General features: G+C 42.0%; 1 protein-coding gene across 3 annotated transcripts in view; it reads right to left on the reverse strand.

Moving 5' to 3' along the window:
* The window catches only part of LOC130931784 (trinucleotide repeat-containing gene 6C protein-like), a 95,392-nt gene that overhangs the window by 11,289 nt on the left and 58,914 nt on the right, over positions 1-25,189 (reverse strand). Inside the window, exons 1-17 of one of the 3 annotated variants that reach the window (XM_057860824.1) lie at positions 24,310-24,462; positions 20,705-23,206; positions 17,311-17,505; positions 16,917-17,083; positions 16,754-16,831; positions 15,383-15,598; positions 13,607-13,747; positions 13,413-13,532; positions 10,020-10,103; positions 9,451-9,709; positions 9,210-9,371; positions 6,348-6,524; positions 5,934-6,083; positions 5,525-5,635; positions 4,749-4,967; positions 722-795; positions 488-627 (exon numbers count right to left, since the gene is read on the reverse strand). In XM_057860824.1, the coding sequence (XP_057716807.1) occupies positions 488-627; positions 722-795; positions 4,749-4,967; positions 5,525-5,635; positions 5,934-6,083; positions 6,348-6,524; positions 9,210-9,371; positions 9,451-9,709; positions 10,020-10,103; positions 13,413-13,532; positions 13,607-13,747; positions 15,383-15,598; positions 16,754-16,831; positions 16,917-17,083; positions 17,311-17,505; positions 20,705-23,206; positions 24,310-24,334 (4,820 nt within the window). In that variant the 5' untranslated portion in view covers positions 24,335-24,462. Of the gene's footprint in view, positions 1-487; positions 628-721; positions 796-4,748; positions 4,968-5,524; positions 5,636-5,933; positions 6,084-6,347; positions 6,525-9,209; positions 9,372-9,450; positions 9,710-10,019; positions 10,104-13,412; positions 13,533-13,606; positions 13,748-15,382; positions 15,599-16,753; positions 16,832-16,916; positions 17,084-17,310; positions 17,506-20,704; positions 23,207-24,309; positions 24,463-25,189 lie in introns of those variants that run through there. The other 2 variants (XM_057860821.1, XM_057860823.1) reach the window with 2 other exon arrangements.

Here is a 25,189-nt window from a genome sequence, read left to right on the forward strand (position 1 = left end):
CATGCGTAATACTTGAATGGTCTCAATGGACAAAAGCAGTCTGAGCGGGCACGCCAAAAAAACTGATATGACAAAAAAAAATCGGATTTGTGCATTAAGACCTGTAGTATGAACGTAGCCTAATTGAATGAGCAGGGACAAACAGTTTGGAGTCAGAAGTACGTGCGCTATTCTCAAACCTGAACGCACCACGAGTCTTGGATGACAAATCAACAGAGCAGAGAGTAGACACAACATGGCTGGTAGTTTCTTCAATTTATTCAGAGTTGAGTAAGTAACGCACCGCTTTTGACCAACACTGCTATTGAATATGTCATTATTATCATTTTAAAAATTTAAGTGACGGGTAAAAATAGATTATGACCGGATTTTTATGACCCTGTCAGTCAAAATGACAGACAACGAAAAAGTTTAGCGCAACCTCTGGTGCACTACCTGCCTGGCCCAAAGTTTGAAGCGCGAAGAAGCGAGGGATCACTGTACATACATGTGCAGGGACTTTTGAGCCTTGGCAGCTTCGTCCTTGGAGCTGTACCGCACCACAGCATTGCCCTGTGTCAGGTTGAGGTGGAATGTGATGAGAGGGCCGTGCTGCATGCACAGTGTGCGCAGAGTTGAACCGTCAATCTGCAAAAGAGAGGGGGAGAGGTCAACGGTGTGCCGGGAAAGCTAGCAGGCATAAGGTGTTCACACCTCGGGGGTGGAAGGGGCCTCTTCTTACCTGTGGAGTCAGGTTCCTCAGAACCAACCAACTACTGGTTCTGCTGGAGCTGTCTGTACTCCATGTGGTGCCTGCTACAGAAGGACAGTGGAAGGAGATACCACATTGAGCAAAACGACTTTTTAAAGGGACAAACAACGACTGACCTTAATCTGAAACACTTTTTAAAAGCAGTGTTGTTTTCGTCAACGATAACGATAATGAAAATATTTGTCAACGAACAATTTTTTCGTCACGATGATGCGCTGAAAACGTGTCTTTGGAGACTAAAAAAACGTGACGAGATGAATGTCAGTTGTCGTCTGACGATACGAGAACGAGATGAAAATAGTTTCCGTCATAAATTTACAATGTGTGATACGTTCTTATTGTATGTGTAGTTCGCACACATCTAGCAGTGTTTGGTTGTGTCACTCATGTGATGTGCTTCGCATCCCACCTGAACCCCCCCCCCCCCCCCCCCCCCACACACACACACACACACGCTTTCGCTAGATATGCCATGTTGCTTTAGCCTTTAAAAGTGCATGTGACACGAAAAAGCATGTTTATTTCATAATACACGCGGTATTTTATGCTCCTGAATGTTATGGACCGCTTGGATGTGTGTGGAAGCGATCGCTATATTTATTTAGTTTTTTGAATCCCGCGCCATGAAAATGAGTGACTTCCGGCTTTGGTCTTACATTGAGGATGGCGGCGCTGTGACGTGTACAGGTGAAGGCGTCCTCTTCACTAAACAGCCGTACTGTTGTGTATGAGGACTAAGGATTCAGCTGATTTTACGGATTAATACGTTTATTTTTCGCATCACGCCAGCCAAACGGCTGCGGAAAAATCTCGCTTTATGAGGGAGAGGCGTGTGCGCCTTTTTGGAGTTTCAAAAGGTTTCCATTCACCGTGGATATTGGCCAAGCCCTACTACTGTGGGACTATTGGACTTCCGAGGAAGTGAGTAAACATCTTGTTTTGTATTATGTCAACTATTAATACAGCGATTACAAAGTAAACACTACAAACTTTCTTTAAATAAAGGACTACTTACGTTTGATCATTGATCGGCATGTAAAAAGCTCTCCTCGTGCACATTAGCTGCACGTTAGCTGCACAACAACTGCAGCCGCCCTCCTCCGGGGAACAAACTGTAAATTGCTCTCTGCCGGGCGGTTTGCCAATCCGCAAAGACAATCGACAACCCAGTCATCATGTCAAATAATCTGGGCTAGTTATGTGTGATTTTCCGCTTTGAAGACTTTGAAACATCACTCGGTTCGGGTTAGCATGTCGGCTAGCTGTCACGCCTCTTGGTTTGTTTACATTCTCCGAAGCCGGGGAAGGGAAATGACATATGTCCGATTTAGGTGGCATAAAATATCGTTTGGGAGGTGCGACAGTGAAGGTGAAGTCGACAGTTTGGACCATTATGGAGTAATTTTGCCATGTCGTCCTGAATAAGTGCATTTTTATTATTTCATATTACATTTAGCACAAGACTGTTATTTGTCATGACCATGCCATTTATTTAGCAATTGGGGAAAATACTTGGATAAAAAGAATTTCCTGTAAAAATATTGAAGTAAAGAGACAGAAGCAATGACATTTTGCAGCTCTCTTCGTCGCGTTTTCCTCATTGTGAATAGTTCCCCCTCGATGGGCTGACTGGTCCTTCTCAAGCCATTTATTTAGCTATTGGGGAAAAATACTTGGATAAAAAGAATATCCTGTAAAAATATTGGAGTAGAGAGACTGAAACAATGACATTTTGCGGCTCTCTTCGTGGCGTTTTCCTCGTTCTGAATAATTCTCCCTCAATGGGCTGAATAGTAAAACCGATGAGCCCTGTCTACCGCTGACGTCATCCACCTGTTGGGGACGCTAAAGCCCTATAATGGTAGGCGTGGCTAACCGGCAGATTAAAAGACTAATTTCTCGTCATCTGTGCTCTGCTAAATTGTTGTACATGGTCGAATCGTCTCAAAATATGATTCTAATTCACATAATAATGCTATTTAAGACTTTTTTTCTCCTGTCGTATGCTCTTTAAAGGTCTGTGCTGAGTGATCATCACAAACTAAACTAACTTGTAGTGTTTGCATAGCGTTCGTGTTAGCATTAGCATTTAGCATGGTGACTCTGGTTATCTTCTCAAACTCTTAGAAAACATTTTACATACAGCTTGTGGTATCCAGGTAAGTTCAATTAATTGCAAATAATGTGCCGTTTTCCTGCTGAGTGTGGATTATCATCGTGAAAATGTGATGTCCTTGTAGACTCTTGTAGACTATGGACTAAAACTTTTGAAGTTGATAGACGAAAACATTTTGAGAATTTTCGACTCAAACTAGACAAAATTTGTCTGTGTTTTCATTGACTGAAACTAGACAAAGACGAACACATTTTGAAATGACTTTCAAAAACTTAAAATTCAAATATTTTCAAAACCAAAGCTGCTAGCGACCTAAAACCAAAACGGGCACCTCCCTTAGGCATATATGAGTCTACATGAGCAGCGGCATAAAAAAATTCAAAGTCCTTCCCTAATAAAATCCTGATTAATTTTTAATTTAAATATTTTTTTAATTATTTAATGTAAAACTTAAAATGGTAATAAAATTCAAATTAAGATTCACAAAAATCACCAAATGCAGAGATAATCGCCTATAATTTCAGGATCAATATTTAACATATCAAGTAAGTTTTTTCCCGCAATAGCGACTTAATTTTTTTGAATTACAGTGCGATTTTGACATGAGTTAGCAGCAGCAAATAAATCACATGCAGAATCATCTTGATGTCACTATTGCCTCAGCACCTCTTGCCGGCTATCTGGCCAACGTCAATTTTAGATTGAAATGTTACATAAAATAAAAGATTTTTTTTTTTTTTTTAATGGATGCCAAACTTTCGTTTTCCAAAAAACGAGCAGTTGGCCGAAAATTACCTGATTATTTGAATATAAAGTTACGCTATTGTGTATGGATCCAAAATCCAACATGGCCACCAACATAAAACAAAACAAAACAAAAAAGCTTTTTAAGTTGAAAATTCTTGTAAATAAATGAGTAAATGCCGGAATTTACGAACGTAAAACAGTCTGGATTCTTGGTTAAAAGCCAAAAAAGGGCAGTTTTCATTCATTTTACGTAAATATTTGGAATGGAATTTTATTGTCATCATCATCTGTATCATTGACAATCATCGACAATTACAAGATATGATTTGCCCGAAGGAACCGAAGAAGAAGACAAAGGCGGACGGGATGAAGCATATGCTTAAGCATATGCTATTTCTAGCTAAAGTTACGCAAATTTTTTCCATTCATTTCATATGTTACACAACGTTTCAAATGTAATAACAACCTTGACTCCTCAACAAAATCACTCTTGAGGCACCTGTGCCTGCTTCAATGCACTAAAAATTTTGTCCTGTATCCACCTAAATCTGGCGTTAGAACACAGCATGTGTTTGAGTTTATAGCAGTGAAAGCTGCCTCGACACTCTGCCTGGCCCGGCCCCCTCTGGGAAGTCGTGGCACAATGTATGTAGGAGCTGTCTCGTTAACTAATTGTGAAATCTATGCGTCAATTAACATTTAACAACTATTCATATGCATTGAAAAAAAAAAATAGCACTAAATTACATTTTTGCACAGTAACATTTGATCTTTGTATACTTTAAATTTTACATACATATTTGAATAGAATTATCGGCGTGACATTATCGGTTATCGGGTGGAAGTGGCAGGAAATTATCTGTTTTCGATATCGGTTGAAAAATGTATTATCGTGCATCACTATAAAAAAATATTAAATATTTCAAAATAAAAATTCAAATATTTAACAATAAGAAAGACATTTTGCCCGGAAAAATGCCGTTGACAATGATCTCTTTTCATCCTCCTCCTGTGAATTTATATGCCTTTGTCATAAGTAGACATCGAATCTATTTGTTCAAATGGAGTGAACATCGATCATTGTCAAGGGCAGCAAATTTAATATTTGCAGGCCTTCTACCATGTGGGACTTACCTGTAGTGTAAGAGCTACTCCAGCCTTGAGACAGACCAAGAGAGTTGCCCCCCCACGTTGAGGACGGCTTGGTATTGGTGAGACCAGGCGGGGGACGTGAGGGGGCTGTAGAGCTGCTTCTGGGTCCCTGAGGAACCTTCCACATGTCATGGGATAGAGAGGCTTGACTGTGGGAGATTGGACCTGGGGACCAAGTGGATTTCATCTCTGACAGTTTACCTGGATGGACAAAAGTTGATGCAAGAGCACCAAATAAATAAGCGAAGGAAAGGCTCCACAGAACAAGCATCCGACTCAGTTTAGTGTATCCTCAAAATATCTTCTTTGAGCACTAATATTTCCATGCTGATCTTTTCAAAACAAAACTAAAACTCATTGTCGTGTTACTGAACTATGCCTCTTATTGCATGTATTAAACTTACCCATCTTACATGCAAACTAACATACGACTTAAATACTTCAGTCAAAAGGATCAGTAGATTAAATGCCACAGTAAAATCACAGTTATTCTGTCCCCATTTCCCATGCACAGGTAGAAGGAAGGATCACCAACACCACAGGGAGCTGTGCACTGCGATAGAGGCAAGCTGCCAGGATGGAAGCTTTAATGAGACCTAGTTAATCAGGTGAAATGACTCGACAGGCAGGTTGGGGGTGCTCTCCAATGAACGGTGGGGCTCGTAGTGTTACAGTAAAGGGAGGAAAAGGATAATATTGATGCGCAGTAGCTTAATCACTGCAAAAAGGGGGAAGCAGATTATCGATGAGCCGTGTACCTGTATCGTCTGTCTCCGGGGACGACAGACTGAATGAGCTAGTGTAGGCACTGACTGACCAATCAGAGGAGGGAGGCAGAGCCTCGTTCTGAGATGAAGTGGGAGAAGAGCCTGAGCCGATGGCAGCGAACAAACAAATAAGGGAAGATAGCAGAGAGGAAATGGAAAAAAAGAAAAATGTACAAGAAATGAGAAGAATCAGAAAAGAAGAGAATTTAAAAGTATAAACAATGATTGGAGAAGCAGATTTACGCAGAAAACTGGACAACAAAAGAGTAAAGAAGCAGACTCTGGTGTCACTGATTTCAATATTTCAATCAAAGGTCAATAAATGGAAAAAAAAAAAAAAAAAAAAAAAAAAAAAAAAAAAAGAACTGAAGCGTTTCACTCAACAAAACATGTCTCTTACCCGCACTTCTGTCACGCAACAGATAGCGGTTGACATCTTGGATGTTAGTGTTGATTGTGGGACCACTCGGAACACTACCCGGTGTCATGTTGGGGTCCGTCTCTGGGTCGATATTTTGTAGACCCTTCCATGGTACGCCTGGGCAGAACTCTGCAAAATGTGAAGCAGGTGTTTGCAAATTATCTGTATTTCACAACAGTGAAATGCTAGCATAAAGCTGGAGTGAGCTGGCAACCGTTTTACCCAGACATCGAAGAATGGACAACATACTTTATCACATAAGTTAATTTGAATCAGTTAATACTCTGCATGATAAGTTACTTTAGAGAACGGAAAAAGTTTTGACTTGCATCTCTTTAAAATGTTTAGTTATAGTGTTTTTTTAAAAATTTTATTTATTTTTTTAAAGTTTACCTGGGGGCCAGTTGATGTTTGTCCCATTGGCCAGCTTGTCACTGCTGCCCTTTGCTTGCCCCCAGCTGTCTGGAGGCACGAGGGGGCTAGTCGGAGACTCCGAGCTGGACATAAGGTTATAAGGGCTGTAAGAGTCATCCAGCTGAGGAGGCTTGCCAGGAGGGCCCAGATTGGTACCTAAAGGTTGGGAACAACAAAGCCATGTTGAGTTGATAACAAATAGTTAACAATTACTGCATTACAAGTCTTCAAAATGTAGAACTTGCCATTTTAAAATTATTAATGCAGAAATTATGACTTTTTTTTACCCTTACAGGGCACTGTATTACCTCATTTGGAGCACTACAGTGGTCCTTCTAAAAAAAATAGCATATTGTGATGAGGTTCATTATTTTCTGTAATGTACTGCTAAATATTAGACTTTCATATATTTTAGATTCATTACACACAACTGAAGTAGTTAAAGACTTTTATTGTTTTAATATTGATGATTCTGGCAAAAAACGTCAAGAAAACCCAAAAATCCCTATCTCAAAGAATTAGCATATTTCATCTGACCAATACAAAAAAATGTTTTTTATTTAAAAAAAAAAGTCAACCTTCAGTTAATTATGTCAGCTAAGCACTCAATACTTGATCGGGAATCCTTTTGCAGAAATGACTGCTTCAATGCGGCGCGGCATGGAGGCAATCAATCAGCCTGTGGCACTGCTGAGGTGTTATGGAGGCCCAGGATGCTTCGATAGAGGCAGTGTTGGTCTGGTGTCTCTCAACTTCCTCATCACAATATCCCACAGATTCTCTATGGGATTCAGGTCAGGAGAGTTGGCAGGCCAATTGAGCACAGTAATGCCATGGTCAGTAAACCATTTACCAGTGGTTTTGGCACTGTGAGCAGGTGCCATGTCGTGCTGAAAAATGAAATCTCCATCTCCATGAAGCTTTTCAGCAGATAGAAGCATGAAATGCTCCAAAATCTCCTGATAGCTTGCTGAATTGACCCTGCCCTTGATAAAACACAGTAGACCAACGCCAGCAGCTGACATGGCACCCCAGACCATCACTGACTGTGGGAACTTGACACTGGACTTCAGGCATTTTGGCATTTCCTACTCCCCAGTCTTCCTCCAAACTCTGGCACCTTGATTTCTGAATGACATGCAAAATTTGCTTACATCTGAAAAAAGTGCTTTGGACCACTGAGCAACAGTCCAGTGCTGCTTCTCTGTAGCCCAGGCCAGGCGCTTCTGCCGCTGTTTCAGGTTCAAAAGTGGCTTGACCTGGGGAATGCGGCACCTGTAGCCCATTTCCAGCACACGCCTGTGCACGGTGGCTCTGGATGTTTCTACTCTAGACTCGGTCCACTGTTTCTGCAGGTCCCCCAAGGTCTGGAATCGGTCCCTTCTCCACAATCTTTCTCAGGGTGCGGTCACCTCTTCTGGTTGTGCAGTGTTTCCTGCCACACTTTTTCCTTCCCACAGACTTCCCACTGAGGTGCCTTGATTCAGCACTCTGGGAACAGCCTATTCGCTCAGGAATTTCTTTCTGTGTCTTAGCCTCTTGCTGGAGGGTGTCAATGATGCCCTTCTGGACAGCAGTCAGGTCGGCAGTCTTGCCCATGATTGCGGTTTTGAGTAATGAACCAGGCTGGGAGTTTTTAAAAGCCTCGGGGATCTTTCGCACGTGTTTTGAGTTGATTCGTTGATTCAGATGATTAGGTTAGTAGCTTCTTTAGAGTACCTTTTCATGATATGCTAATTTTTTGAGATAGGGATTTTTGGTTTTTTTTTTTTTTAGCCAAAATCATCAATATTAAAACAATAAAAGGCTTGATTGAACTACTTCAGTTGTGTGTAATGAATCTAAAATATATGAAAGTCTAATGTTTTTCAGTACATTACAGAAAAAAATTAACTATCACAATATGCTTATTTTTTGAGAAGGACTAGTACATCCAATCCATTTGGAGTGGGGATTGGACGTCTAGCGCCATCAATGGCACTGATTCATGGCTAGTCCTCCCAGTTTAAATTAATTACACGTCTATCGCAATCAACGGCATGTAGTGAGTGAAGTACTATGAAAAAAAAACCCTACTTGTTACTTGAGGCGGTAATCAGAGTATATCTCTGTTTTTATTCATTTTAATTTATTGAACTGCTTTCATTAACATTCACTTACAAATGTTTTATAATGCTACAAAAATTAATCCAAAAAATATAATAATGACTAATTAAAATATGTATATTAATGATGATTGCTAATCTTTATTTTATATTTAAATGACAAAATAGTCACTTGCCCAATGAATGGCTTAAGGTCTTAAGTGTCAACTCTTTAAATGATGTTCTTCACCATCAGTGTTGTTTTCAACGACGATGACGATAACGAAAATATTTCGTCAACAAACAATTTTTTCATGGCGGTGACGTCACGATGAGGCGCTGAAAACATGTCTTTGGAGACTAAAACATAACGAGATGGATGCCAGTTGGCGTCTGACGACATGAGAACGGGTTGAAAATTCGCTACAGTTTCTGTCATAAATTAACAATAAGTGCTATTTTCTTATTGTATGTGTAGTTAGAATGTGCTGTTTTCTTCATGAAATTGGTGATGTCCTTGAAGACTAGATATGTGCTTGTTGTTCATGTTCATTCAAAATTGTTGGAAACCTTTTGAAGACTTTTGAAAAACATTTTGAGAATTGTCGACTAAAACTAGACGAAATTTGAGTTTTCGTTGACTAAAACAAGACGAAGACGAACACATTTTGAAATGACTAAAATATGACTAATAAGTATTTTCGTCCAATAGACCAAGATGAAAGTTAAAATGGCTGCCAAAAACAACACTGCTCACCATGTTTACTCATGTTGGGTTCTAAGGGAGAGGAGCCTCCAGAGAGGCTTTCCATCGCGTTGGGATGAGTCCACTGCGACAGGCGCGACTGAGGTTGGGGTGGGTCCTTCATAGACATACCCACCTCCATGCAGTTTACATTCATGTTTGGATTCAGCCCAGCTGAGGAAGATGACACAAATAATTTCAAGTATTAGCAAACCATGTGGTGAAGATTGACACAGTAACTCAGATTACTCACAGAGAGAATAGGGGCTGTAAGTATTTTGAGAAGACTGCGGCTCTTTGGTCTGCAGGTCAGGGAGGCCCGGAGCCTGGGGGTGGCCTGGAAATGAATCAAGGTTGGATTTGGTCCCGCCATGATGTAGGCCCGTGTGAGAGTGGGGAGGCTGCTGCTGCTGTTGTTGTTGCTGCTGCTGCTGCTTCATTAGCAGAGCCTGGGCCAACTGACGCTGATGCTGTTGGATCTGCTGCTGCATGTTATTGATTGTACGTGCAACCTGGAATGATCACAGTGGGAACTTTGAACTCTTTGGCTGCCATTGAAAGAGATTCGATGATGGAGGACAGGAAAGACTAGGGTATGACAAGGCAGGATGAGTGCGACATTTGAACTCATTGGCTGCCAATGACGATGATCGAGTCCCATCCCTTTCAAATGGGAGAAGCCCCCACCAAGTCAAAATGGATGGGATATTTACCGCCGTCAATAGCAGTGAATGAGTTAAAGAGGGTTTTTTTTCCCCCAACTAAACGATCGTGGACATTTTAAGAATAAACAAATAAAAGCGAAAGCAAAAGCCAACTTACTTGCTGCTCTTGTTGTCGAATGGGTCCAGAAACATTGCGCTGCGCCTGTAACATCTGCTGCTGAATTTGTAAACGCTGGTAAGCCTGTAAGTCAACCATATGTCAAGTTTTAGTCTCATTGGGAAGCATGATAGATTTTAAATAAAACTATACCCCCCCCCCCCAAAAGAAAAAAAAAAATTAAAAAAAAAAAAAAATTGGGGTAACACGTTAATAGCGTTGGGCATCGAGCTTCGATGGGGTCCAGGACTAACACTCCAATTCTCCCAGAACCGTTCAAATTTGTTTATTTTAGGGCTGTCAAACGATTAAAAATTTTAATCGAGTTAATCACAGCTTAAAAATTAATTCATCGTAATTAATTACAACTCAAACCATCTCTAAAATATGCCATATTTTTCTGTAAATTATTGTTAGAATGGAAAGATAAGACACAAGACGGATATATACATTCAACATACTGTACATAAGTACTGAATTTGTTTATTATAACAATAAATCAACAAGATGGCATTAATATTATTAACATTCTGTTAACGCGACCCATGGATAGAAAGACTTGTAGTTCTTAAAAGATAGATTTTAGTACAAGTTATAGAAATTTTTTATTAAAACCCCTCTTAATGTTTTCGTTTTAATAAAATTTGTAAAATTTTTAATCAAAAAATAAACTAGTAGCTCACCATTGTTGATGTCAATAATTACACAATGCTCATGGTGCTGAAACCCATAAAATCAGTCGCACCCAAGCGCCAGCAGAGGGCGACAAAGCACCAAAAAACACAAGTAACAAGTGGACATGACACTGTGCTGTCATTTTAATCTGTTTGAGCGGAGCATGTGCGTTAAATGCGTCAAATATTTTAACGTGATCAATTTTAAAAATTAATTACCGCCCGTTTACGCGATAATTTTGACAGCCCTAGTTTATTTCGATTCCAACTTTCAAAGCCCCGACCGCCGACTGGAAAAAATAGCTGCCTAACACCACAAAGAAGCCACATGAAGTGTGTGTTTGTACTTTGTGCATTGGAACTTGATTTCAACCACAGACACTGTGCGGTGGCGCTCAAAAGTTAGGCTCAACTTCACAAAGATAGATGACCAGTCAGCTCAGTGCAACATTTGCAACACAGCTACAGTGCTAACCAAAAGTATTGGCAATCCTTCAATTCTGTCATATAATGCTCAATTTCTCCCAGAAAATGATTGCAATTACAAATGCAATATCTTCATTTATTTTGCTTGCAATGAAAAAACACAAAAGAGAATGAGAAAAAAATTAAATTATTATCAGTTTACAAAAAACTCCAAAAATGGGCCGGACAAAACTATTGGCACCCTCAGCCTAATACTTGGTAGCACGACCTTTAGACAAAATAGCTGCATTCAACCGCTTCCGGTATCCATCAATGAGATTCTTACAATGCTCTGCGAGAATTTTAGACCATTCTTCTTTGGCCTACTGCTCCAGGTCTCTGAGATTTGAAGGATGCCTTTTCCAAACTGCCATTTTCAGATCTCTCCACAAGTGTTCTATGGGATTCAGGTCTGGACTTGTTGCTGGCCACTTTGGAAGTCTCTAGTGCTTTCTCTCAAACCATTTTCTAGTGCTTTTTGAAGTGTGTTTTGGGTCACTGTCCTGCTGGAAGACCCACGACCTCTGTGGGAGACCCAGCTTTCTCACACTGGGCCCTACATTATGCTGCAAAATTTGTTTGTAGTCTTCAGACTTCATAATGGCATGGACACAGTCAAGCAGTCCAGTGCCAAAGGGAGCAAAGCAACCCCAAAACATTCGGGAACCTCCGCCATGTTTGACTGTGGGGACCCTGTTCTTTTCTTTGAAGGCCTTGTGGCCCCCCCCCCCCCCCCCCCGTAAACTCTATATTGATGCCTTTTCCCAAAAAGCTCCTCTTTTGTCTCATCTGAACAGAGAACATTCTTCCAAAACGTTTTTGGCTTTCTCAGGTAAGTTTTGGCAAACTCCAGCCTGGCTTTTTTTATGTCTCCGGGTCAGAAGTGGGCTTTTCCTGGGTATCCTACCATAGAGTCTTTTTTCATTCAGATGCCGACGGATAGTACTGGTTGACACAGTTGTACCCTGGGACTGCAGGACAGCTTGAACTTGTTTGGATGTTAGTCGAGGTTCTTTATCCACCATCCGCACAATCTTTCGTTGTAATCTCTCGTCTATTTTTCTTTTCCGTCCATGTTTAGGGAGGTTAGCCACAGTGCCGTGGGCTTTACACTTATTGATTACATTGCGTACGGTAGACACAGAAACATTCAGGTCTTTATAGATTGACTTCTAGCCTTGAGATTGCCCATGCTTCCTCACAATTTGATTCTCAAGTCCTCAGACAGTTTTTTGGTCTTCTTTCTTTTCTCCATACTCAATGTGGTACACACAAGGACACAGGACAGAGGTTAAGTCAATTTTAATAAATTCTAACTGGCTGCAAGTGCGATTTCGTTAGTGCTACCACCTGTTATGTGCCACAGGTAATTAACAGGTGTTTTTAATTACCCAAATTAGAGGAGCATCACATGATTTTTCAAAGGGTGCCAATACTTTTGTCCGGCCCATTTTTGGAGCTTTGTTAAAATGATAATGATTTCACCCCCCCCCCCCCCTTCATTCCAGTGATATGTGACATTTATCCATCTACTCTGCTGTGAGCACCAGCTACCAGCTGTTTGTCTGAGGACTTATCCTTTGCCGTCAGATCTCGCTTTCTCATATTTATGCGTTCAAGCTTCATCAACAACCGGTGAACGTGTGTTCTCCACTGTGCAGAATGCTCACGCTTACTGCCTGCGATATGATGATACGATATGATCATTTTCCTCAAAAAAAAAACAAAACAAAAAACTTTCTGATTTTATACTGTACCCGCTGCTAATCTGGACTGGGTTTTACAAGTTTTTTTTTAAAATTTATTATTATTTGATATTCTGCACCAGGTTAGCCCATCAGTAGGAGCTCAATAACATGTAAAAATGCCTGCAGCATAAGACACTCTAAAACGTAGGCAAACGAAAAAGTGTAAATGTTTTCCCTGTGAGCTTTTCAGAAATAAACATCTTGGTGAAAGTGCACGCCTGTGGAAAGAAACTTCATCAGGTTCAAGTTCAAAGACTGATATTTATATAGAAGTTGGGAGAAATTCAGTTAATTGAAAGTTCATGTAATTTAAAAAAATAATCGAGAACTTAATAAATTAATATAAGCCGTGCAATTTTTTTACACTGCCTATTAAAAGAATCGGAATTGAGAATTGTTCGGAACCGGAATCCAAATGTGGAATCGGAACTGTTCAAATTCAAACGATGCCCAACCCTACGCGTTAGCAACATGTAAAATCTTAGGTACGTTAAAATGACACCAACCAGTTGCAGCTGGTAGAGTTGATTGAGAAGGGTCATATGTTGAGGGTTTATTGGTGAGGTTAAAAGTGCAGGATTCAGACCAATGTTTTTTGCTGCAAACTGTAATAGCTGTGCTTGAACCTGAGGATCAATATAGTCACAAGTCAAATGGAGATCATTTGAGTCCTTGTTTTCAAGTGTTGATGTTCATCTACCTGAGGGGAGAGAAACTGAGGCACTTGAGCGCGTAGACTAGGCTGAGAGGAGCCGAGAGGCGGCACTGGCGGCTGAGGAGGCGGCTGAGCCATGGCCCGGGCTTGTGCTGCTCCACCACCAAACATTCCACTCTGCATTTGCTGAAAAATCACGGTCAACACATTACATTTCATATTTTTGGCCTTCAACTTTCTGTTACATAAAGGAATCCATGGATAGAAAGACTTCTAGTTCTTAAAAGATAAACGTTATTATGAGTTAAAATAATTTGATATTGAAACCCCTCTTGATGTTTTAGTTTTTATACAATTCGTAAAATTAGTTTAGCTTGTAGGTTGCCATTGTTGTTCACGTCGCAGGGCGTGGACGTCACCTGGTTATGCTGCCGGGCTTCCAGAGTATGACTGATATGACATAAACATGTCATCTCTTCACCCCTTTCAATTTGAACCCGAGAGGAACATTAATGAGCATGACAGCACTGTCAATATTTCACAAAACGAGCAGCAAAAGCAAAATGAACAGGAAAGCCGGGATGAGACAAGACGAGAGTAGGAAAATAATAAAAAAAACTTCTGCCAAAATGTGCTGCACCGGCAAAACGTCTACAAGAGGCGAATTTGACACCCAAAGTACTACCATGCACTTTCAGCTTGTTTTGTTTAGATGAATACAGAGAAAACATACTAAAGATGCCTTAAGAAAATACTTAACCGTAGTAATATCAAATAAGGGTGGTATAAATATGCTACATGACTAATGTGGTCAACAGATCAACAATCTGCTTTAAAGCTTCCAAAAGAAAACACAATGCTTAAAAGTATGAGAGGGAAACACATGCAAACAGTATTTTGAGGCAATGAAAAGGTAGTAAAAGACTCAATAAAAACACAAATAGTACTCCCCGCTTTTAACCGATGAGTGCATGTGATGGACGTCTCGCCAAGTAGAAGGAATTGCAGCAAGCCGGTCGTATTCATCAAGTGACAGTGACAATCTATGTCATCATCCCGAGCGTCCATTGAGTGCTTAGAACATGGCGCCCTCCGTAGGTCAAAACATGTACTAAATATTATAGATTTTTAAATCTATGGCAATATTTTATGTGTTTCTAATGACATATTTTAGTAAAAGAGAACAATTGTGGATTATTAGAGCCTATAAGTCTTTAAGTCCGAGGTTCCCTTTTAAGAGGTATTCATACCACTGCTGCAAATGATGATTTTAATAAAGACTAAATTAAACTTTTTTAAACAACAAAATGTCTGTCTGCTTTCATGGACGACTACGGATATCAGAAAATATTTATTGTTAAAAGGCTCAAATTCTGAGGATTGTGACAATTTTGAGCTAAACATTGGCTCTAACCTATTAAACAATTAACTAAATTTGCTGATTACTTCCCGTAATTTCTCTATTATAATGTTCTCTCCTGCATCGTTCATAGCCTTCAATTCCTCCTTCAATCTAATTTCTTTGTATCCATGCATATTACTATTTCCATAATTTTCTAGCTCCGTAGTACTTTGGGTCTTATCGAGTTATTCATCCATCCTTCTTTTTTCAACACCAAATATAACCTGGTCTGGCCCAAATAGAGTTGTTACATTTCATTTTTTTCTCTCAACAGGCTTCTCATTAAACAAACAAATGGAGGGCAGGTTGTCATGCATTTATAAACACACACCATTGTCAAAAATTCCCAAAGAGACTAATCACAGAAAAAATTGCAACCGGGTGGTATTATTATGCAGTTTTAAGCTGGACAGACTCACTTTATCCATGAAGGGTGAGCGAGGATCCGTGGAGGGTTCTTTGGAGAGAAGTGGAGGTCGAGGGCAGCCCATGGTTTTGTTGATCAGCCCATTGTAGTCGTGGCCAGCCATTCCCATCCCCCGCTTATCCAGTTCGGTTTTCTTCTCCAGCAGGGCACTCATGGCCTGGTCCAGGTTCATGTTGTTGCTCTTTAAAGCCTCTTCAGCCGGATCCCGCTGAGAAATACATCACAAGTACATAAAAACATTGTATTAACACTGTTTTGTTAAAGGGAACCTTGGACTTCAAGACTTGTAGGCTCTAATAAGCCACAATTGTTCTCTTTTACTACAACGTGTTATTAAAAACACATAATATATTGCCATTGATTAAAAAAATCTAAATTTAGTACATGATTTAACCTACAGAGGGCGCCATGTTTTAAGTGCGCAATGGACGCATAGGGTGATGATGTAGATTGTAACTGTCACTCGACGAATACTACCGGGTTACCGCAATTCCTTCTATGCACCGGGGCGTCTAATACATGCCCTCATCGGTTATAAGGAGCAAGTACTTACAATTTGTGTTTTTATTGAGTCTTTTTTTACCTTTCCATTGCCTCAAAATACTGTTTACATGTGTTTCCTTCTCATACTTTTAAGCATTGTGTTTTCTTTTGGAAGCTTTAAAGCAGATTGTTGATCTGTTGACCACCTTAGTCACGTAGCATATTTAAACCACCCTTATTTGATATTACTATGTTTAGGGAGTTTCTTAAGGCATCTTTAGTAAGTTCTGTCTGTATACATCTAAACAAAACAAGTTGAAAGCGCACGGTAGTACTTTAGGTGTCAAATTCGCCTCTTGTACATTTTGGCAGAACACCGTTTTTTCCCCCTACTCTCGGCTCATCCTGTCTTTCATGTTCATTTTCCTTTTGCTGCTCGTTTTGTGAAATATCGACAGTGCTGTCATGCTCATTAATGTTCCTCTCAAGTTCAAATTGAAAGGGTTGAACAAATGACATCTTTATGTCGCGAGTCATACTCTGGAAGCTCGGCAGCGTAACCATGTGACGTCACCACCCCGCGACGTCAACAACAATGGCGACCTACTGGCTATACTAATTTTTACAAATTTTATTTAAAACAAAAACATCGAGAGGGGTTTCAATATCAAATTATTTTAACTCGTAATAAAGTTCATCTTTTCTCTATCCGTGGATCCCTGCTTTAAATTTACAAAACAATCATGACAGTCCCAAAGCCTCACTTTTCAATAAGAATACTCATTTACACAGGCAATCAAACTGTCCTTGTCCACGCTCAATGAAATTTCACGTTCTCAAAAAGAAGAAGAAGAATTGAAAAACTACATGGTTAACTCACCGGGAAGCCCATGTCTGTCAGCTGTTTGATAAGACGATTCATAATCCAGGTATCTTCTGGCTTCCCTGGTACTTTTACCTGGGATGATGTAAAATCACATTAAATCGATGCAACTAACGAAATCACATTTTTCGTGAGATTGTTCCTAAATAAGTCCTCATGCCTTTTGTTGGATCTTTTTGGGTGCGTTTCCCCAAGAGTTAGTGGAGGAGTTGCTCTCCTGGGAAGCAGTGCTGTTCCACATGTCTCCCTCTTCTGCATCCCACTGGCCTCCTGAGAGGATCAACTCATCACCACCGCCTCCCCATCCGTCTTGCATAGGTTTGGCGGCTAGGAATGAAAAACAGGTCTATTAGGTGACTTGGTTCTTGGTTGCCATTGCCCAGTTTTAACACGTTGCAATCTTTCTTGGCCACTAGGGGTCAGGATAAAGTTATGAGAAATATTGAGTGGCCTGCTTCAATAGAAACCTCCTGATGACCTTGACACATCTTGAGAAAACTGCCTAGTACAGTAAGTTTTTAAATGTTATATATATATAAAAAAAAAAAAATTACCGGGTTTGCAAGATGCAGATGTCATAGCTGGGTTACCCCTACTGTAGTTGTCTGCGTTACCATCGCCCCAGCCAGTAGGGCCCCCAGTTGGTTTTCCCCAGGCAGATGTACCGTTGTCCACGTTGACTGCTGAGGGTGTAGCTTCCCCCCAGGAGCTTTCCGGCTTAGATTGGGAGCTGGGTAGCTCTCCCCAACCTGTTGGATGCAGAAAGAGTGTAGATAGCAGTGTTGTTTTTGTCAATGATGACGATAACGAAAATATTTCGTCAACGAACATTTTTTTTCATGAAAATGACGCACTGGAAACGTGTCTTGGGAGACTAAAACATAACGAAATAGATGCCAGTTGTCATCTAACGACACGAGAACGAGATGAAGATTTGCTATAGTTTCCGTCAAATTCAAAATGTGTGATATTTTCTGATTGTATGTGTACGTAGAACGCATTTAGCAGTGTTTGGTCATGTCACTCATGTGACGTGCTGCGACCCCCTTGCCCCACACACAGGCTTACTCACCTATGCCCATTGCAGGCTCCTTTTGTGAAACGTGTCAGGTGCTGCTTGGTAAGTTTTCTTATCTTAGCTATGCCATGTTGCTTTAGCCTTAAAAGGTCTGTGCTGAGAGATCATCACACACTAAACCAACTTACAGCGTTAGCATAGTGTTAGTATTAGCATTTAGCGCGGAGACTATTTCTTCTAAAACTCATGGAAAACATTTTACATACAGTTCGTGGCGTCCAGGCTTGTTTAATTAATTGCAAATAATGTGCTGTTTTCCTGCTGAGTGTGTATTATCATCAAAATGGTGATGCCCTTGTAGACTTGTAAAATTGTTGGAAACCTTTTATTTTTTATTCATAGTCTAAAACTTTTGAAGCTTATAGGTGAAAACCTTTTGAGAATTGTCAACTAAAACTAGACGAAATTTGAGTTTTCGTTGAGTAAAACAAGACTAAGACGAACACAGTTTGAAATAACTAAAGTATGACTAAGACTAATAAGTATTTTCGTCCAAAAGACTAAGACGAACATTAAAATGGCTGACAAAAAAGAAAGTGGTAGATAGTAAACAAGGCTCAAGGTTTTTTCTTTTATCAGTTAGTTTGTATTATCATTTTTTTTTGTATCCTGAAACATGTAATTTAATGCCAATAACACCCTCCCCAAAATTAGCCTGGATTAAGTCAACTATGCAGTGAGCAATAAAGTGAGCCTAGGTTGACAGGAGAGGAGGATGTCTGGTCAATTTTGGCATGAAAAATGCAATCTCAACTGTGCATCTTTGGCAGCGCCGGACAGAGTTTAGTGTAGAGCAGTGCTTCTCAATTATTTTCTGTTACGCCCCCCTAAGAAAGACGTAAATGTTTCGCGCCCCCCCCAAATTCTGCCGCCACTGTAAATAGTATCATTTGTCTATAATATTACTATTATAAGTTCGTCTCTGCCTCATATTGTCATTTTTTTCTATTACAGAAAATAACAGAGATCAACTTATAAAGTAGAACTTTATCAACATTGTTTTGTTTGTAACAGAAAAGACTTAACGCGCATCAATTTGCCTGAATTTGAAAAAAAAAAAGTCACATCCAAACTGTAAAAATACACTCAAGGTACATTTTTAACATTTGATCATCAAAAATAAAATCAGTAAATAATAACAAATTCAAATTGATTAGAAACATTAACTCATGAGGACAATATGCCAAAAAATTTGACTGAAAAAACAAAACTGAATAGAAGGGGGGGGGGGTTCTTTGGACAAAAGGACAGTTTTTATTTTCGCTGCTCACAGTAGCACCTCCAGTTTGCAATAGTGTTGGGTTATTTTCCACGGAGCATGCTAACAGTGCTCACTGGTTTACTTGTATAACGCTGACAAAGCGGGACGATTATTGGCAATATTCGGCACGTTTTCGCTGAAAAACAACCAAGCGGCTTATCAATGACATTGGGGTCTAATGTCTTTAAGTGGCGTCTTAATTGATTTGGCTTCCGGCTGTCCGCTATAATCATTTTTAGACACAGTAAACAGTGGTCTTTCCTCACCTAACACTGTATTAAATGTCAAAGCCAAAAGGCAAACGGCCCGAAAAAAAGCGCATTCTCGGCGGCCGAGGGAGAACCGGAGGTGACGGCGGTCGTCGTGACGATCCCAAGCCGAAAATGGCACGTCTCGGGCGGACACGTGAGAACCGGAGAAGACTGCGCTGCGTGAGTCCGGCCGGATGCTGCCGGAAAACGGCTTTCGAAAACGGCGTACAGCTCTTCATATCTCTCGTCTGTGTGCTCTTGCTTACTTCAAAAATACTGCGCGCACTTTGAAAATGAGAGCGCCACTGCCACCCACTGAGTGGATGCGCAAGTACACTTTATTCTAGTATGGCAAAAAGAGAGAGAGAAAAAAAAGGATGTTCCCCAAGGTCACATGCGCCACCCCTGGCATCGCTCTGCGCCCCCCTGGGGGGGCGCGCCCCACTGTTTGAGAAGTACTGGTGTAGAGCGAGAGCACGACTTCAAGCCTGCAAATCACATTTAATTTTCAACCCTGTAGTGTGACAGACCTAACATATTATTTCAAACAAAGACAAAAGAAACCTTTCTGCTTTTGACATCTAATACCAATAGCGAGCAATGTCTTTTAAAAGAACACAAGTGGTTCAGCTGCTACCACAACAAAATGCTTTTTCATTTCACTATGGCGTAAGCATGCAGTATCATGTTGTACAAATCAGCAGGGGGCATATGTCCCAACTGGGTTGACGTCAAGACTTTCTCCTTTCTGCTGCTGGCAGCATAGTTTAATCACATGCTTTGATCAATCTCAAACTGTTTGCAGTGATTTTCATTTGTTATAAGTGCTTTGAAAGCACTTGGCTGAATGATTATATTCAAAGGCGGGCTTTGTCTACACCGTTCTTGTGCTTCCTTGAACTAACCTATGGTTAGCTAGGTGGACGTACCAGACGGACCTAACTGGCGTTGTGTAATGTGAGGAGCCTCACTCAGAAATTAGACTTCACAGCTTATCTCATTTGGATAGCTAATTAGATGTAAATCCATGAAGGATAAGCAAGGTCAAGATATTACCTTTAAGTCCATCAACAGCTTGGAGCTTAACAGTGCGTTGTCCAAACTATCTAACCAGCTTTTGCGGTTGACACAGTCATTAAACGTTTAATTAAAAGAGCTGCCAAGAAAAAGAATAGCATATGGAACTATAGCACACAAGCATTGTTTGTTCTTCGTCGCATTAGTGATGAGGGGATTAATACATAATAATATTTCCTCAAATATTGTGAATCTTAATTCAAGGAAAACAGAACCGTTTAGTAGTTATTTCTGTAAATTTCACCTGTCTATAGACTGCAATATAAATCATTATGTCTTACCTTGAGCAATGAGAGGGCCCCTGTTGTGAGATGACCCCGAGTGGTGCTGCAAAATAGGATCCACTGACCCACTTGTCGGACCTGGGTTTGGGGAATTTTGGACATGATTCTGTAAAGGTGCAGGAGGTCCTTGGTAAGCGTGATTGTGAGAGTGAGGATGACTGCTGTTGGGGCCTATAAGGTTATTGCCTCCAGCAGTAGCTTTGGCTTGGGACATTCCTGGATTGTTCCTGTCCCACAGGTTTACTGATTTGTTATAGGTACCAGGATCACCCCAGGCGGAGGTCCCATCATCTATCTCCATCTTGCGTCGGATTGAGGGGGGAGACGGCTCTTCCCAACCAGTAGGTTCAGCTGAGGACTCCTGCTTACTGCCGGTCCAGCCTTGCTTCACAGAGCCTGGACCACTCCATGAGCCCATCCCCCCTCCTATGCTACTACCGGGTCCATCCTGAGATTTGCCTACCCAACCCTGGGGAGGGCCACTGGGTCGCGGGCTAACAGGCTCTCCCCAGCCTGCTTTGCCTGCAGTACCAGACATCCCTTGCCCTGATGAAGGCATTCCCCAGCCACGAGGAGTTTCCTTCCAGCCCCCTGTTTCTCCCTCCCAGGCAGCGTTAGGTAGATTCTTTTTTCTATCTTCAGGTTCTCCCCAGTCATTTGCAGAGTTGCTTCCTCCGCTATTGCCCCAGCTGTGGGGTGGTTTAGGTTGTTCTCCCCAGTTCTGGGTTGTTGGCTTACCATGCGAATCCTCCCACCCTGCTGACTTCTCTTCACCCCAAGACTGACCACTATTCTTGGGGATACTAGAGGTAGGGCCTCCTTTTGGTAGATTTCCCCAGCCACCTGGACCACTTGGGGGCTTAATGTTGTTGGATTGATCTCCCCAGCCAGAGCTGGGCTGGTTGCTAGCAGCTAAGTTTCCTCCCCAACCAGAAGCTCCCTGAGAAGCAGGCACCTCATTTTTGCTCCCAGTGTCAGTTCTTTGCGGTGGACCTGTATTAGTATTAGAAGGCCCCTGGGCATCACAAGGACCAGTTTGTGAGTCCCAGGATTCAGTGGCAATGTCATTCTTGGTTTTAGTATTGTCCATGTCCCAGGAGGTGTGCTGGCGGACAGGGGTCTGTCCCCATCCAGTATTACATAATACCCTAGGGTCGAGATCCTGGGCAGGCAGCAGAGGAGCAGGGGGCTCTCTGGATGAATGATGTTTGGACCTAGGATGTCCTTCCATGCTGTCACTGCTTCCTTCACTGGCGGCAGTTGTGCTCACAGCTCTCTTCCAAGAACTATTTTGTGGGTCCTGGGGGGGAGAGCTGGGGCCATCCCAGCCTCCCTGAGCGTCTTCATTTTGCTTCTTGCTCCAGTCTCCACTTGACTGTTCACCCCAGCCTCCAGAATTTCCTGACCCATTTCCACTCTGGCTCCAGCCAGAGTCCCAGCCAGATAACTCCTTAGGTGACTGTGCCTTTGGGTCACTACCAATACCCCAAACAGAAGTATTATCTTCTCCATTGACCTGTTTGGCCCCTGATGCCGGTTGATTTACAGTACCCAGGCCAACAGGTGCGTTGCCCCAACTTGGCAGGTGGTGAATGGGACTAGGTTGTTCCTGCTTATTAATGTGATTTGGTCCATCAGTTTTAAGGTTCTGAGGTTCTGAACTGAAAGACACATTCGTGGATGCAGAAGGGTGTGGCTCTGATGCATCAGAGGTCATTATGCTACCCCAGGCACTGCCAATACCCGAAGAGTTACTGTTAGTGTTGGCTCCAGTATAAGTGCTGGTCTGGGATGTTTGGGGGCCAGTAGGATTACAGAAGTTGGATGTAGATTGAGGGGGTGAAATGACATTGCCTCCCCCTGAGCTGCCTACCCCTGCTGCACCCGCATCATGGCCCAACACAGGCCACGCAGATGGATTAGCATTAGGGTTCAAGTTCAAGTTACAGTTGGTGTTGGAGGATGATGAAGACCCCCAACCTCTGCTGCTCCCCATTCCCGCTGGACTGTCATTTTTCCCTTCACTGCTCACTGAGGACAGAGACGGTCCAGACCCAGAGCCCCAGCTTCGATTGGCTGCAACCTGGCTTGAGTGCATGTTGGTTCCAGTATGATTGGCAGGGCTGAGTCCAGTGTTGGCCTTACTGCTTAGGTGGTTGACAGGGAAGTGGCCTGTCTGGCCATTGGCCCCTGTGGCCATACTTGTTCTACAACACCAATCACTATTATTACTAGTACTACTACTGTTACTACTGGTACTACAAGTGCTACTGCTGCTGGTCAAGTGACCAGGGTCAGTCTCCGAAGAGCATCTTCCTTCAGGGGCTTTGTTCTGGCTAAGAGTGATAGAAGGCCAAGCTTCTGTATCCTTCTGGTCAATGATCAGTTGATCACTGCAACTAGTGGAAGTTGCAGCACTTGTGGCACTTCTCTCAACTTGCAGGTGCCCCCAGCGGGGATTATCATACTGGGCTCCCTGGCTGCTCTGTGGGGGCAGTTCTGTATAGAGAGAAGTAAACAGAACAGAAAATATGGATCAGAAAGGTTTCTGAGGAAGGGGCTTGAATGTACACCATGACACCCACATTGAACCTGAATTACCATGGCAACATGTAACGAGTCCAGTTCTATTCTTAACTGACAGTTAAACTCAAATTTCATATGAACCGCAAGCACAACAAAAACAGCTCTTTCATGTTTTAAAACAAATTAAGTGACTGTAAATGGTGTTTAATGGTCAATCACATCATAATAATGTGAAAAAAATATGATTTCAGAAAACTAATCATTCTTAGGTCGCCTTAGCCATAACGAAGACTATGATGTTGAATGGTATTTTTCATTTCGTACTATATGTGAAAATGCATTGACAGTATTTTCTTCATGATTACACAAATGATCAGTGCCAGAAAGCTGTGGCATCCAAAGCCTCTATTCAACAGCAAGGCTGTCACAGTCATGACCTCAGATTGGCATGATACACGACTTTGTACGCTCATAGCACACAACATCTGTACAACTGCTTTGACGACTTAAAGTAATACTTTGCATTGTTTTCCCTGTCTGGTCTGGTATATGCATCGATAAGCCTGACGCCACATCATCACTCATTTCAACTGTGGCTGTTGCGACTGTTTACATGCGCCCCTCTCCGAGTTAAGCTTGCATGCAAAGGCTGGCTTCCACGGTATTGCGCTGAGCATTTGCCTTCAATTCCAGCTTACTTTTTAACGCTTGCAAACTGAAGTCGGGGAAGAGGAAGCAGTGTGAGAGTGAGGGGGAAAAGAGGGCACTATGTTTCTGACACACACAGCACAGTCTTTCTGTAACGTCACTCCACTGAGCAAAGCAGGACCGCCATTTTCTCAGTCCTGAATTTGAGCCAAACAGGCTTTGAGCTACCGTCTCTGCCGGTACCATGTAAAAGCATGCACGCCTACCTCGCCATGACATATGCAAAGCACAACTCTCTCGCGCGTGCCCACAATGCACTGCCGCTGCAGCTTTAAAGTGCGTATGCACCAGCCGTAAAAATAACTACACAGAAAAAGCATCGAGGATGGAAAGGAAAAGTGGGAGATTCGCCACATTGCTACGAATACCTGTGGAGAGGTGCCTCCCGACCATCCTGCAAGGAACTAGGTTTTGTGCGACACAGCGACCATCCTTGTCTCAATATGTCTGCTTGGCTCACCGAGCCGCTGAGGCTCCTCTCTGAAATGCTGCCAAGAAGTTGCACAGCTCTTGCGCGGCATGAGACAACCCCCCTCTCCCTCGCTCCCTACTGCCTCCCTCCCTTCCTTCCTCACCCCACATGCTCCGTCCCTCCTACCAACATTGCTGTGGCTGGGTCTTGCCGCCTCTATCTATCGCGCCCTCCCCTCCCTTCCTAGCTTTATTTATATCATGCTCTATTCCTATCCCGACGACGGATACGCTCCCTCGCTGGAAATGTAAGCCCTAAGAGAAGGCAAGCTGGGGGAGGGGATGGCACAGCTGAGTGTAATGTGGAGCATTATTGTTGGTAGGTGGCGGATGGCCCGCTAAGAGCGAAGCACTTATGCACTTAAATGGCATGAGGTAAAACAAAACAAAGACAGGCTCTTCTGAACACAGCCTTGGATGCTTTAACCTTTCACTAAATATTTAGCCAAGGCCACTCTATGTCAATTAGCACTGCCATGGACAATTGAAAGCCTCTTGAGTAGAAAAAGGAGTAAAGAGAGCAATGCTGCACCTCAGGCAGGACATTATGTCATGATGACAACTGTCCGATAATTGGTAACTCATTCACAGCCATTGACGGGGCTAGACGTCCAATCCAATTTGGCTGGTGGGCTGGGAGCGATCATATAGCCCTCCCAGTCAAGATGGAATGGATGTCTAGCAACGTAAGTGGTTTTAAAAGATAAGCAATGCCAGCCAGTCCTCCCAGTTTAGATAAATTGGACGTCTCTTGTTGTCCATGGCAGCCCATTCGTT

This window comes from Corythoichthys intestinalis, chromosome 16, assembly GCF_030265065.1.
Source record: "Corythoichthys intestinalis isolate RoL2023-P3 chromosome 16, ASM3026506v1, whole genome shotgun sequence".
NCBI classification, from domain to species: domain Eukaryota; kingdom Metazoa; phylum Chordata; class Actinopteri; order Syngnathiformes; family Syngnathidae; genus Corythoichthys; species Corythoichthys intestinalis.